This window comes from Rhododendron vialii, chromosome 4a (genome assembly GCF_030253575.1).
Source record: "Rhododendron vialii isolate Sample 1 chromosome 4a, ASM3025357v1".
NCBI lineage: Eukaryota > Viridiplantae > Streptophyta > Magnoliopsida > Ericales > Ericaceae > Rhododendron > Rhododendron vialii.
The window spans coordinates 39095094-39110937 of record NC_080560.1 but is presented as its reverse complement, the minus strand read 5'-3'; the positions used below and the strand labels follow the sequence as shown (position 1 = coordinate 39110937).

Sequence of the window (15844 nt, the reverse complement as noted above, 5' to 3'; positions counted from 1 at the left end):
TAATGATTTAATCAATTTTTTAAAATAATTTCGTTTTTTAATTATATCAGCACACACAAAACATTTTACACCTTTCTCCTAAAAATTTTTTTTTTACACCCTTTATATATTAAAAAATATGATTAAAAAATTAATTCCTCAAATTTTCAATCCATTTTAACCGATATGAAGATTTTATTTTTCTGATCATTTTATTTTTAATGGTCATAGTAAAATTTTGGCTCTGAAGTCTTTCAATAAGCATCATAAGAGAGTCCTAAAACCAAAATATAGAGGATAATTTGGTCTTTTCTCCTCTTAGCTCATCAGAAGTGGAAAAGGACCTTCGGCCTTGTTTTTGACTTCTGCTCTGAATCTTCAAAATTGAAAAAATCATTTTCCCAAAACTCTTTTTCTTCCCCACCGGCCAAACACCCAAAATTGAAAAATTAGAAGTTAAAAAGGTGAAAATGAATCGTCCAAACAGGCACTCACTTTGCTGAATCAGTTCTAGATTTCCGCTCTAGTCTTGCTAGTTATATTTAGCCTCTTTTTTTTTTACCTGCATTTCAGGTTAGTTTTAAGTTGATTTTTTCAGATTAATTACTGTACTTTTCTTGGCGGGAGATGTTTAAAGATTAATGAAAAAAGCGATAGAAATTCCGACCTGAATATCATGTAGTGAGCAAAGTCAATACAGGGTTATACTGAGCATTTCAGTCGTCTATCTCAATAATCAATGGTCCGAATTTAAACTAACTCTTCTAGGGTAGAGTTATTCTTTTCCATAGAAGAATTGTTTTTTTAATCTAGACTGCTCAAAATATTTTTGGATGGGAGATATTGCTCAATGCAACCCGATAGTGACTTTGCTCACTACAGGGTCCCTAAATCCCTATAGAATTTCTCTAAAGATGGTACTCTCTTTGTCATAATTTATGGAGAGATTTTGATACTCCCCAAATTATTAACCGCACTCTCAAGGAAAGCGCCAAATTCAACTCATATTGATTTTGGCACTCCCAAGGAGAGTGCGTTACCAATTTGCGGAGTGCCAAAATCAATTCCACATTCATGAACTGCGCATAGAAGTTTGCCAAATGAAATCTAAAATTGAAATTTGCATGATGAAATTATAACGTACTTTTGAATTCTAAATTGAAATTTGCATAATGAAATTATAACTTTTGCAGCATTGAATGAGTATTTTATTCCCATTTTATTAACTGAAGGGTAGTGAAATTCTAAAGTTCAAAGAGGGACAATTTATAGTTTTACTGTGATTGCTTCGTACTTGGGGAAACTTTCATTCAAATTGAGGGGTCAAATTCACAAACAAAGTTAAAATTTAACCAATTTAATGGATAATTGTGGAAGTCATTGGAGTCAAGTTATCCCGCTTGAAACATTTTAGCTCCGCCCTGCCCTGCACCGCTTCTGGGATTCATGCTCCATCGGCATGTTAAGAATTTAGTGTAGCAAAATCATTTTTGAGATTTTTTGATACAGCTGGGCTAGAAATCACATTATGGAGGCCCGTTTGTTGATTCAGCTGGGCTAGAAATCTCCACAGGCCGGTTTGGCCCGCCATTCGGACTGGGCAAAATCTGGACTGGAGAATGAAGAGAAGGTTGTGCATTTTTTTAAGTGAAAATGACCATATGCTGAATTGTTGATTATGAAAAAAGGTCTATTGAATCTTTTAATAAACTAAACCATGCAGCCGGTTAACGAGCCCACCATGATCTTCAATTGAGGTTATTCCTTTTAATTATATACGGAATAATTCTATAGAATAGATCAAAGTGCAAATGTATCCGACTTTTGTTTGATGCATGTGGATTGAACGCATTGGATGTGCAGTTTGTACACGTCAAACGGTTCTGAACACATTAATATCTTAGAGAGAGAGAAGCTTGTATGTTGCACAAATGAAAATACATTAACTAAATTAGTAGAAATTAAACATCTATATTGATGACTGGAGGTAGGAAAAAGTCGGGCGCAACAGCCTCCAAATTGAATATGTCCCAAGCTCAAAAACGCCGATTAAGACCTTTCATTTTGTAGACCTCAATGCATGCTCAAAATATTCTTGATAAAAGCCAAGTTGATCGGACAAACTTAACCCAGTGATTGAACCAAAAGTATCGTTAAAGTCTGTTTTCGAAATCAAAGTTTTCGTTGGTTTATTCAAGATTCATGGTTCGCTCTGTCAACCTAATTTCATGAAGGACTGTTCTACGCGCGTGATCTAAAAAACGCTATGTAACGTAACGTAGATATTACATTCTTGGAAATTGTCATCATAATCCACAGCCTATGTCACAGATCGCACCTTTCTTTTTTACCTCTCCTGATATCAAACAATGACATTCGTCAGTGGCGGCTTCAGAAATATTTTTTAGGGTGTTTAAAAAAAATCTTAGTCTCCGCTAACTTTGTTGAACACTAAAAGTTAAACAAAATTTTACTAGAAACTATTAAACCAAGCAAAATTGTCATCAATGAATTAGACTATTTTAAAACCGTTGCGTAATAATTTCATAATCAACAATATTTGGTTCATCTTCCCAAATATAACTAATCATGCCAACATTCATCTCTCTCCTTGGTTTAAGTAGTTTAACTAATTAAAAGTTTTTTTTTTTAAATAATGGAATATATATTCAACTTGAAATGGATCATTAGTTTACACAGTGAACAACTAAAAAAATCAGCAGAATGACAATTTTATCATTCTCTTGATTTCTTAATTTTTACTAGCATTTATGGTTGTGGGGTGGGTTTTTTTCTTGGGATACGTTGGTATCCATTTACATACTTACATTCATCTCGACTAATTTTAGGAGACTATAAACACGTCATTCACGAGTTGTGCCAAAGCAAATGTTGTATGAACTAGTTTCAAAGAAATTAATAGCACCTAAAAGTTTTTGAACTTGGATATGAGTTGATTGGCTATCTTATAAGCTAATGAGTGTTCAAACTTTATTGAATTGGGTATTCAAATCAGGGATATAACAAAAGAACATAGGACTCATATATACCCTATAAAATTTCTACGGTGTTCACATGCTTCAATGTGCCGCCGCCTCTGACATTCGTTTAGGGGTTACACATTAGCAATTAATCTAATCATTCCCAATTTGAGTTTTCCTAGGTTCCTTATTTTAACTAGCCAGCATTTACCTTGAAGACGACGCTGACGTGACAGGTTATCTTCCCCGAGCGTATTTTGGTGATTAATTTAATTATGAGTAACGCTACATACACAAACAATGACGAAAACATAGATGTATCAAAAATCGTTTAATGTACGTGAGTTCCACACGGTAGATGTAAGATTCACAAAGATCTAACAATTGCAGATCATCTATGTTCGGATCTGTACACTTCCATATATATCGAAAGATCTGTGCTTGATTATTAAACGTTTTGTCATTTAATTTTTCAATCTATATATATATATATATATATATATATATATATATATATATATATATATATGGTCATTTTAGTTTTTCATCCATGTGAAGAAGTTATTAAAGGTGAGTGGTCTGGCCTAATTTTTCAGCGGCTTTTTGGTTGTCGGGTTAAATTTTTACATTCGGAAAAGTATAAAAATATATTAAAATTGAGAAAAATTCACATAAGACGATGATAGACCCCAAGAGTTTAAAAAAAAAATGTCAAATTTTATCGGTGTACGATTGGCATCGATCGCACATTAATAATAAAACTCGACCGAGTGAAAGTACCAAGATTGCCGGGTTTAATTAGGTTTGAGGAACCACATCATGTGCAATGTGCATGTTGGAAAGGGAATTAAGAAGAAAGAAGCAATTGAACTATTCTCAATTTCTCACACATTGATGTCATGTCATATGTTTAATCCTCAGAATTGATCAATTCATGAAAGTAAAAAGTTTTACTCCACTTAGCAAGTAAAGGGGTCTGTATGACATCATATGCATGTTTGTAATTGGACTCTAAGAAGAATATATGAAGCAATTGAACTTTTGAATTCTCAACAAATCAATCCTTTGTGAAAATGTCGATTAGACTAGTACCTAAGCTTTTTTTAGTCAAATGAAATGACATTAATTGTTCAAACTTTTTCAAGGAAAAGATGTAGGTTCAAATTTCTGAGTGAGAAAATTAGGAGTGATTTTTGATGTCGTTTTTTCTAGATGCATGTGAAGTGGATTACGATATCTTATTCTCTCTCTCTCTCTAGAAACATTTTCGAGCCTGATTTGGGGGAGGGCGGCCGCCGCCTTCCTCCCCCTCCTCCCCCCTCCCTCTCCTCCCCCTCTTCTTCCTCCTCCTAGATCTACTATCCACCGTTTCTTTTCTTCTCCAGTTCTCCTCTCGTCTGTTCTTCTGGTGTTTCCGTTTTCCTATCTGGTGGTCCGGCTCTAGTGACGGAGTTACATCCGTGTTGTTCGGCGATTTCGGTGCAAATCGGAGCTGAGGAGACGGCGTATGGTAGTCCGGCAAGCGGTGGACGTTGGGTAGTTAATAAAGGTGAGGATTGTTTTTAGGGTTTTCTTTTCTTTCTTTTTTTCCTCTTTGCCGGCTGTTTTGGCCTGGTTTTTCTACCGATGGGTCTCCCTTGTCTGGTATGTACCGGTTTAGATTCTAGATCTGGTAGGTGTTGGTGATAGGGGAATAATCTCTCTTAGTCGTTAGGGTTTGGGTGTTTTGGCCGGAGTTTTCAGCTGCGATTAGGGCCTCTTTACGCGTCTGGATTGTGCCAGCAGCTTCAGGCGCGATTGGGGTACTGTAGCTGGGAGTTTTTTGGTGTCCAGATTTCATTTGTACTTTCTCGAGTTTGAGTTGGGGTCCGTTGGGATTCTCTACTACCTGGCATTTCGTCGGTCTTGCTTCTGCAGGGGGTGCCTGTATCGAAGTCTTGGTAATTTTGGTTCATTCTTGTGTCTTGAAGTCTGTATTGCCTTCGGACTTGTTATAAAATGAAATTGACATTTTCAAAAAAAAAGAGTGGATTACGTTCTTATTGTATAGGGTCAATGCGACGGGCTTATTTCAACTTCCAAATAATAGTTCTTGGACTGATCAACAAGCTCTTCATTTGGAGTATGAATAAATCTGGTTCCTACTCTGTCAAATCGAAGTATTTCCTTGCTCGTGAATAATGGAGACTAGATGCTGAAGCCCCCCATGACCCCGTCCCTCTCCTTTCTTCGCCCCCACCGAAAATCTTGAGCAAGGAAATAATCCGATTTGACAGGGTAAGAACCAGATCTCTTGGAAAAGAAATTTGGCAATCTCCTAAGATCAAAACACTTTCTTTGGCGAATTATGAGAAATGAGGATAATTCCCTTGTGATCATTGCCAACATTCGTTAGTCTATAATGGAAGACTTTCTTGCTGCCGCTTATAATCAAGTAGTTTCTCCAACTAATCAAGTGCATGGTTTCATTTTGTGGAGTTTGCCGGAGACTTTGAGTTGTCCGCAAAATCAAGTTAATCGGACATTTACAATGACTTGAGCGAGAGAGATTCGTGTTATAGTTGCTCGATCTACGAATCAAACTAAGTATTCCTTAGTTAAAAATAGATTGTTCAATTATTTGGTTATCAATATACAACCATTTCGATTTCTTAAGAAAAAATATTGCTCTCAATCGACGAACTTTATAAAAATAAATGATTCTGATCGTGATAATAATATGTCAAAGGATTTCATAGTCTAGGCCAATGGTTCCAAATAACTATAAAAGTGAAAGCACTTCGATCTCCAACCAAGACACATGCAACAAGAAAGCCACATGCATACGTGAGCCCACTAGCACTGATAAATGTCTTCGTGTCTCACTTGAATTATTGCCAACGCAAACTAAAAGACGGTGTACCAAACAGTACGGCCAGTCGGTCATATATCAACCTTTCTATGGACACCGACCGGGTGTGCATGCATCAACCATGCATATTTTGGCACGCGTGGTTTACTCTGAACTCCGTACGGATAATTCAAGCTGTTCAGTAATTTATTGAGCGGCTCGGTTGGTGCACACACGGTTGGTGTCCATAGCATTTCCGGTCATACAATGATCGCCAAAATTGTCTTGATTGTTGCCACAAGAAGATGCGTCACCGTCCATGTGCATGTGTCCGGTTGCCTCACGATATGTCAATTATGGAGTAGGAAAATGCCTTTTCAAAAAAGAAGAGAGAGAGAGAGAGAGAGAGAGAGAGAAGGAAAATGTGAAGGTGGAAGGAAAATAAATTTCCGCACTCCTCCTTTTCTTCTTGTGTTTCTTCTTTTTGTTCTTATTCACGTGAAATTATAAAATTATCCTTATTTGTTAGTATAATTCACTTTTCACATATGAAGGGTAGTTTGGTTATTTCATGTGAATAAGGACAAAAAAATGAGTGCAATGGATAAAAAGTGAGTGCAAAAATCCTTTTCCAATGTGAAAACTTAATTGCGAGTTCAAAAGTTTAAAATTATTACATAGAGTGGTTATAGATTCATAAAGCAAGCTATTTCGCCTATTTTTTTTCGAGATAATTAAGCAAGACGGGAGTTCTATAATAACTCATTCTTGCCAAGAAAAGAATGTTGTTTCAAACGTTAATTAAACATAATAATTTTTATTTCATATATCTAGTTATCTTTCTAATGAGGCATTTCATTGACCTCAACAATTCTTTCCATTGCATTATTCATCTAAATTAACTTAAACAAAGTTGACGATGTTCAATAATTTGTAAAATTGTCATCGACAAATTGTATATGAAAAAGCTAGGACAATAGAAAATTTGTCCAGTCAAATAATTAACAGTGGAGTTGTGAAAACATGCCGTGGTCATTTTGCCTATCAAACCTTTTTTAAAGGGGAATTGATATTCACACTCATTTTCTTTGTTATTCACACTTCTTTTTTATTTTTTTAATAAAAAAAATACATACATTTTTAATATTAGAAAACAATAACAGAACGTGCAGATAACAAAAAAGAGAGTGTGAATATCAATTCCTTTTTAAAGAGCTTTCGTGTGGCCAAACTCAAACCTTTATCCGCGATTGTGTCCCCTGCAACTTTAGAAATGTCGGCAAATGGCAAGGAAATTTGTCTAGTCAAATAACAGTGGAGTTGTGAAAAACACATGCCGTGGACCGTGGTCAGTTCACCTATCAAGCCTTTTTTAAAGAGCTTTTGTGTGGCCAAACTCGAACCTTTATCCGCGATAATGTCCATCGCAACTTTAGTAATGTTGGCAATTAAGTATTTGGAGATGATTTTTGCACTCCAAATTTGTATAAGCTCACTTCAAATTTTGTCCTACGGTATTTTAGTGCCATGTAAATTGAGGCACTGAAAGACAACTTTTGAAATGCATTTATAAGAAAGTAAAGTGCAAAAATTATTTTCCTAAGTATTTTTTTCTTACGTGGTCAAGTCACGAATTATGGACTTACTAAATTCTTCCATCGAGGGTTATTGTACTCATGAACATGAACTTAACATCGCCGATAAAATAAAAAATAAAAAAAACATGAACTTAACATCGATCATAGATGTTGGGATTCACCTAAAAATTAGGACTTTCATGGACCCTAGTAGCTAATGTCTGTTCGAATATTTCATCGGGATGATGGCATCCTTGTATCCTTGCAAGTTCGGCCGCGATCCATAAGCCGTCGATGGGGCCGTAGTCTGGAGTTCCTATATATGTATGGTCGCCTTAGTAGCCGGTCCCCCTCTCCTCCACCATTTTGATTAGTAAAATGGACCCCTGGTCCCTAGCTCCATAAAACTAAGGCTGCACAAAAAATCCAGTGAACTGTGAAATTGGTTCTGACCGAACCGATTTGTTCTTTTTGGATTTTGTTTGTGAATTAATGGTCTGGACACGGATTCGAAAATTAAAAAACTGTGAGATACAGATTAGGATTGGATTTTCATTTGAAAACCATGAATGATCCCAACCGGACCATGAGATATTTAAGAAATAAAACATTATATATATATATATATATATATATATATATATATATATATATATATATATATATATATACAGTCAGGTTCCGGTGAGGGATCCCTTATTTTTTTAAAATGCGGGACTTTCCTTCCCGATTGAATTTCGATAATCCGAGCCGCTCAAAGTGATCAGAACGTGATTTTAAGGGTCCCCGCGAGAAATCAGCAAAAAAAATGACCGGGAAGGGCTTCATCCGAGCAGTTTTCATTGAACGGTTCAAAAAAAACTACTCGGATGAAGCCCTTTCCGGTCATTTTTTTTGCTGATTTCTCGCGGGGACCCTTAAAATCACGTTCTGCACACATTGAACGGTTCGGATTTTCAAAATTTGATCGGGAAATGAAAGTCCCGCATTTTAAAAAAGTGAGGGATCCCTCACTTGATAATTTGTGTATATATATATATATATATATATATATATATATATAACATATAGTAAATAATTATAATTTTACACCTATTTCTATATTATACATACTATCATACAATAGCTTATATATGCATGAGTATATACATATATGTATTTATTTTCATTAAATTTGGTTGTTGTCTCTCCGACTCCCAAGCTGCCAAGCTCGCAACTCTTATTGAATCTCTATTATTGGATAGTTGATGTGCATGTATTTACTATAGTTTATGCTCTAGTATATGATGTAATGTGTTTGAGAACTTGGAATACTTGCTAAATGCTTATTGTAATCATCTTTTACATTTTTGGAGTGTAGAATCATGTAGTACTTGGAAGATGTAGTTCGTGGACAAAACTGAGATCAAACCGTGACTCACGGTTTGGATTGGAACTGAACCGAGAGACTTTTTGGTCTGGACACAAATTTTATTTTCAAAAAACTGTGACTCGCAGATTAGAATTGAATTCATAGGAATCAGATCCGACCCGAACCGTGCGCAGCCCTACGTAAAACCATGCATGTGCAGATTAGGTGCATTGGAAGTAAATGATTTCCAATCAGGAGATGTGTTTTGAGTCTTTTGACCCTGGAGAAAGGATGATCTGTTCAATTCTTAAAGGGAAAAGCGGGGAAATCAAGGAAAAAAGTAAGTGAGCACATTGATTTGCTTTTCCACTATCAATCTGTCTTGTTTGCAATTCAGGTTTGAACCGTAGAAATGTAGTTCAAGTAATTGCAATCGTCGGTTAGTATTTTTTATGGTTCAGATTTGTTTTGAATCTTTTACGGGTAATAATATATTTTCGCAAGCAAAAGATTCAATAGATCTATCTGAATCATTAATTGTCAATATGAATGGTAATGATTGGATTGTACATCCTTTTCTCTGCAGTCAATTGCAGAGAAACCGGATCCTTCCACTATTTTTTCCTCTATCTTTTCTTTCTTCCATTCAATAAGTCCCGAACAAATAAACCTTACTTTCTGTGTATTTAGTTATCAAAAAAATTGTGGAATCCAAAACTTTAACCTTTTCACTGGGAACACTTTCTTGCAAAAAATGAAGGAATCTATCAATGAATTGTTCAAAAGGAAGGAATTTTAATTTCCTTAAAGATTCTATATCAAGAGAACACGCATAGGAAAATAAAATTTATTTTCCTTTACCTCACTTTACTTTTTTCTAAAAATTCATTTCACAAGTACCATTTCCAACAATCGAACAGAGTCTAAATGACTAGCATCGGTGCACATTGCTAAAAGTAAAAATGACACAATTACCAAATGAGGCATACAGATAGTTTTATTTAGGAAGCAATTACTAGTGCATAGTTTGAAGCTAGAGGAAGCAACCTCGTACCAAATTGGTTGTTTTTCTAGTTGATGGGTTAGGCAGCCAAGTGCATGAGCATATACAAAGTACTTGTTTTCAATCACCAAATTTCAAGTCTCCATCAGACAAGAAAACTCCTTTTTAGGCACGGAATCACATTACCTACTCTTTGTATTTTCATGTCAGATCTTAATTTATGCTCCACGACACGAAATTATATGTACGCTCCTAGACACAAGATTATTTTATTTTCACCAATTTAAAGATCTCAATTCTATAAATTATAAATAGCTGCAAAAAATCAAAAGAAAAATTATGCAAGAGAGTAATTCTCTAATTATAAAATGATATGGGTTCAAAAGGGGGACAAACAATATGAATGCAGAGGAAGTAATACGGAAAAACGACTCACTATTTTAACAGGCTTCAAACTATTTTATATTCAAGAATCAGAAAAGGTAATTGATTTTTCCACTCTTTTTTTTTACCATGTGTACTCCTTTTTTTTGTTTGCATTCATGTAAATTTACAACAATGTCCTTTCTTTGTATGAAAAATTGAACAAGTGAAATGGACATTATTGTAATTTTGCACGAATAGAGACAAAAAGAAAAGAGAGTGTGGATATAAATTATTGAAGTATGAAAGTCACTACCCAAAAAATAATTAGGTCACCCACGGGGCGTTTTGGCAGATAAAAAAAAAATAAAAAATTAGGTCCAAGTCTAGAAGGGAGTACAACTCAACTCAGGACAGTTAACTAGTATTAAAAGCACGGCGATCCTGGTTCGAAACCCAGGAGCTCCTTTTTTGGATTTACCCAAAAAAAAAAAAAAGGAAAAATTTCTTTTATATCCCTTCGACTTTGACCAAAAATTCATTTTGATCATTCACCTTTCAATTTCAGCATAAAAATCATTTGACTTTCCAATTTTTTTCAAGTCATCCTTTAGGGATATATACGTATATACACAAAAAAATAGGGTGTTTGGATCAAGCACCCTACATACATCAGATGCCGTTGATTTCAGCGTTGGTCTCCTCATTTTTTTTATAGAATTTTTGGACGGCTCGGATAGGCTGTCCGGTGGCCGGAGATGGCCCGGCGCGGCAGTCGGTCCCTATAGCAGGACTCAAAGAAAACGGATTCCTTCTAAAGGATGACATTGAAAAAAATTGGAAAGTTGGAGTATTTTCATGCCGAAATTAAAAGGTAAAGGACCAAAATGAATTTTTGGTCAAAGTTGAAGGGATATAAAAGAAATTTTCCAAGAAAAAAACTCTAAGAACTACTACAATTATTCGACTTGGGAGAATCAAGAGGATTCTTGAATTTTGTAAAGAAGCATATTATTGTCTCGAAATTTTTTATGTACAAACGAATTACACGCAAATATGAACACACTCACATTTTCACAATATTTATGGCCCGCACCCATCTGATCAGATTGGTTCTCTTCGATTAATTGAGATGCGCTTTTTCAAGACACACACTCCTATGTTATAAAAAAATGATATCCTATTGTTATCTTTAATATTTCTTATTTCCGAACAGAACATTAATTTCGTAACAAAAGTTTAGAAACACAATTCCTGACACAAATATGTTCGAAACCATTAAATATGTGTAATCTGATGTCCATTTAACGGAACATAGTTGGATATACCACTGGAGTAAATGCAAGAGCAAAAAAAAAAAACCCTGATAAATACCCACTTGTCCGGTATCATTGGGTACCACTGGGTTGGCTCTAGCAAAGCTGTTGCAGGCCTGTTGCAGAGAGAGAGAGAGAGAGAGAGAGAGAGGTTCTAGTTCTACAGCTCGTGATGAGATAGAAAGACGACATAGAGATAAAAAGAAAATGAAAGAAAGAAAAGAAAAAGGAGACGAGATTTGTCTTGATTTGTTCTGCGGGACCAGTCCATTTTAGCTAGGGAAAATCTCTTGCCTCGTTGTCTCTGCGTTGTTGGCAAAACCCCCTTTTCCATCTGTCGTGTTGGACTCATCGAACAGTCCCCCTTCCTCTTTAAATAAACAAAACAAACATTTTTAACAAGCATCACACCATTCACTTGCTTCTATGATTAGTTCAGGATGAACATTTGATCTTCTCTCTCTCTCTCTGCTTCAAAAGCAAGGACAACCGTTGCAAGAGTGAGAAACTTATGTACCAAGAGACATAACTTGTTACTACAACTATCATTTGAAGGAAAAGGAAATGAATGGTGGTTCAACCCAGGAACCAGATTTCTCTGATTTTGTTGAAGTTGATCCTACTGGAAGATATGGAAGGGTATGCCTTTACTCTCATTTCTTCTTTTTCTCAGCTCCTCTTTCTCTTGTTCAATTTTTGTTCATTCTTTATTCTAGTTTTTTTTTCTCTGTTTTTTCTTTTCTACAGTACAATGAAATTCTTGGAAAAGGAGCTTCAAAGACAGTGTATGAACCTTTTCCCTTCATACCCATTTCCAATTTCTGCTAAAAGTGAACTTTTCTGGCACCAATTGTTTTCTTTTTAAATATTTTCCCTTCCCCACCCCATCCCTTCCTCCCCTTTTGGCAGTTATAGAGCATTTGATGAGTATGAAGGGATTGAAGTGGCCTGGAATCAGGTAAAGCTTTATGATTTCCTACAAAGGCCTGAAGATCTTGAGAGGCTGTACTGTGAAATTCATCTGCTCAAGACCTTAAAGCACAACAACATCATGAAATTCTACACTTCTTGGGTTGATACTGCCAATAGGAACATAAACTTTGTCACTGAAATGTTCACCTCTGGCACTCTAAGGCAGTAAGTAAATTTCTAGTTCTTTGATTTGCTCTCCTGGGATTTTGTTTTGTTGTTTTTTGTCTTTCGATTTTGGATAACTTTCATTTCCGTTGTTTGGGTAGGTAGGGTATTATGCCATAGCCAATACCAGGGTTTTAAATCGCAGTATTTGGGAACGTAACGGTATTGGTGATACAACCATGTATCGGCTGAAATCGGTGCGTATCAACCGATACCGATATGTGAGTTAATAACGGTATTGGAAGTCTGAAATCCGGTAGGTAACGACCGATACGATAAGTAACTGCCTTTATTTAAAACCCTATGCCATACTCTTCTAATCTTCAAAATCTTGTACAGTATCTTTTTTGGGTATATATTCAAATTCTTTGATTTGCTCATTTGGGTTTCTGTTCTTGTTGATGTTCTGATGTGGGTGTTTTCATTTTCAACAATATGGTAGGTATAGGCTAAGACACAAGAGAGTTAACCTTAGAGCAGTAAAGCATTGGTGCAGACAGATCTTGAGAGGCCTTCTCTATCTCCATAGCCGCGACCCTCCTGTAATCCATAGAGATCTAAAGTGTGACAATATATTTATCAATGGGCACCAAGGTGAAGTCAAGATTGGTGACCTCGGCCTCGCTGCCATCCTTCATAAGTCCCACGCCGCACGTTGTGTCGGTGAGTTAGCACCATTCAATATTCTTGTCTAGAATGACCAAATGTTCATAATAGCTCCATCACAAAAGTGATTGAAAATTTCTTATATGAAGTATTTCACCAGAACACTATTTTCTGCTGCTTGTGTTTAGACTTTAGTCTTAGATTATGGATTTGTGGAGGAATTTGACAGTGGAAGGAAAACAATAGGGGATCAAAGAGATGATTATTTGTGCTCTCTTATCTTCTTATCTTTTCCTTTTTGTCCATACATCCCTGCACAAATTCATGGTCCAAACACAGCTTATTTTGGTAGTGTTTTGTTCATCTTGGGTTTACCTTGTTTTAATCCCAGGAACACCTGAGTTCATGGCACCAGAGGTTTATGCAGAGGAATATAACGAATTAGTGGACATATATTCATTTGGGATGTGCATATTGGAAATGGTAACCTTTGATTATCCATACAGTGAATGCACTCACCCTGCTCAAATCTACAAGAAAGTTATCTCTGTAAGACCTCAGTAAACCTTGCAATTATCATTATTTTCCTTTTGGTATTCAACTTTCTGTATTCTCATTTCTTTTCATACACAGGGTAAAAAACCAGATGCCTTGTACAAAGTTAAGGACCTTGAAATACGAACATTCGTGGAGAAATGCTTAGCAACAGTATCGTGCAGGCTACCTGCTAAGGAGCTTTTGAGGGATCCTTTTCTCCAAATTGATGATTATGGATTTGATTTGAGGTCAATAGATTATTGCAGAGATTTTTGTGAAGTAGGCCCTATTTTAAGAAAACCTATCTTGAGAAATCATCACAGCGACAACTCTTTAATGGATGGTTACTCCAACTACGATGGTTACGAACCTCATAACGACTTGGATTACTGTCCAGTTGAGTTTGAAGTAAATGAAATTGATATCTTCACTAGCCAAGGTGATGAGCACTTGGCACATGTTGACATTACTATCAATGGAAGGAGGGGAGAAGATGATGGCATCTTTATAAGGCTCAGAATTGCGGATAAAGAAGGTTTATTCAGTACTACTTTCTGTCAATATCTGTAGTTTTACTGAGGCTGTATTTGGATCAAGTATTTGAGTTAGGAAAAGGAAGAGGAAATGGAGAAGTTGAAGGAGTTAACCATTGTGAGCCGTTAGATCCTTCAGACTGACGAAGTTCTTTTTCTTTTTCATCACCAAATCCTTGATCCAAGTAATTGGATCTTGGATTCCCAATGTAATTTATTTGTTGGGGAAAAAGAAAACGAGGAAATTAACATGTTACTAGAACTTTTTGGGAAAATGATGGCCAAGGACGTGTTTTGATAATTAATACCTGCCAAAGACAAGCTAAGAACATTTGTTAATACTAAAAATGTCCTTGGCGGGTATTAATTATCAAAACACGTCCTTGACCGTCATTTTCCCATACTTTTTTCGGTTTCTTTTTTCCCCTTCAGAGATCCCTCTACAAATTCAAAACCAAACACCACCTTATTACAGTTTTGAATTAGTATAGCTTGTCATAAGTCTAGCTTTGGATTTTTCTTTACAGGGCGTGTTCGAAATATCTACTTTCAATTTGATATTGAGACGGACACAGCACTGAGTGTGGCTACTGAAATGGTATCCGAGCTGGATATTAATGACCGAGATGTGACTAAAATAGCAGATATGATAGACAGTGAGATTGCTTCTTTGGTACCGGATTGGGAGAGGCACCCATCCAGAGAAGAAAGTCCTAATTTCACAAATACGAGCTACTGTCACAATTGTGCTTCAAATGTTCCCCTCAAAAACCTTCAAGTCCTTGCGTGTTCTCAGCGTGGATGTGCAGCTGTACATGGTCGTTTTGAAGAGATCACTTATCAGTGTGAAGGGTCCGAACAGTGTGTCACAGAAGGTGCGCCGGTGGCATCAAGCCAATCGGATGGAATAAATTACTCTGATGACGAAAATGATAAGCAGACGAATTTAGAAAAGGATGAGAGAGAGATTATCACAGAAGATAATTTCGATTCCAATGCTGCTGAGGACTATGAGAATGAGATAAAGCAAGAGTTGAGGTGGCTAAAAGCCAAGTTCCAAATGCAGTTGAGAGAGCTTATGGATCAACGACTTGCAGCTAAACCTTCATTTTCAACTCTCGGTTATGATAAGAAAGATCGGAAGAATGGTAATGGAATATTTACATTGTCATCGTGTTCAAGTTCAAGCCGGTCAAAGGAAGCGACGAATGAATTTCAAAGGAGATCTTTCGGCTCTGGGAAGCATTTCTCTTCGTGCTTTCCTACCGATGGTGAAACAAAATGCGAAAACCTTAGGGGTCATGACTCTGATGTGGAGCAAATTTTCACTGCCAAGTGTTTCTATAAAGGGGCCTTGCTTCCACAGTCCCTTCAAAGGGCTACTTCTCTGCCAGTTGATCCGGTAGATTTCTAGAAATAGCAAGAGTTTCCCGCCTTTTCTTTATCAGTTGCCTATGAGGGGGAAAATAAGGTATTGAGTACATATTAGTTGTAATGAGTATCCATGTATGTAGCTCTTACAGTCCATAGAATCACATCCTTCTGAAATTTGAATTTCAGTTAGGTTGGAATGAGTGAATGTACATTGCTCACTTCACATTATAGTAAACGGGCTTCCCAAAATTCCGTCA

At 36.2% G+C, this 15844-nt stretch overlaps 1 protein-coding gene across 1 annotated transcript; it reads left to right on the top strand.

The window, feature by feature from the left end:
- Positions 1–11477: 11477 nt before the first annotated feature.
- On the top strand, positions 11478–15844 carry LOC131321607 (probable serine/threonine-protein kinase WNK9). Its single transcript, XM_058352492.1, has 7 exons — positions 11478–12039; positions 12148–12185; positions 12310–12537; positions 12980–13200; positions 13535–13692; positions 13777–14215; positions 14741–15844. Exons 1-7 carry the CDS (start codon positions 11965–11967, stop codon positions 15625–15627), a joined length of 2046 nt encoding a protein of 681 aa, XP_058208475.1. The 5' UTR covers positions 11478–11964; the 3' UTR covers positions 15628–15844.

Bases quoted from the DNA above. Each gene is read 5' to 3' on its own strand.
- LOC131321607 (XM_058352492.1), top strand. From the start codon at position 11,965: ATGAATGGTGGTTCAACCCAGGAACCAGATTTCTCTGATTTTGTTGAA. The intron at 12,186-12,309 runs GTATGAACCTTT...CCCTTTTGGCAG, and splicing joins AAAGGAGCTTCAAAGACAGT to TTATAGAGCATTTGATGAGT. The intron at 12,538-12,979 runs GTAAGTAAATTT...ACAATATGGTAG, and splicing joins ACCTCTGGCACTCTAAGGCA to GTATAGGCTAAGACACAAGA.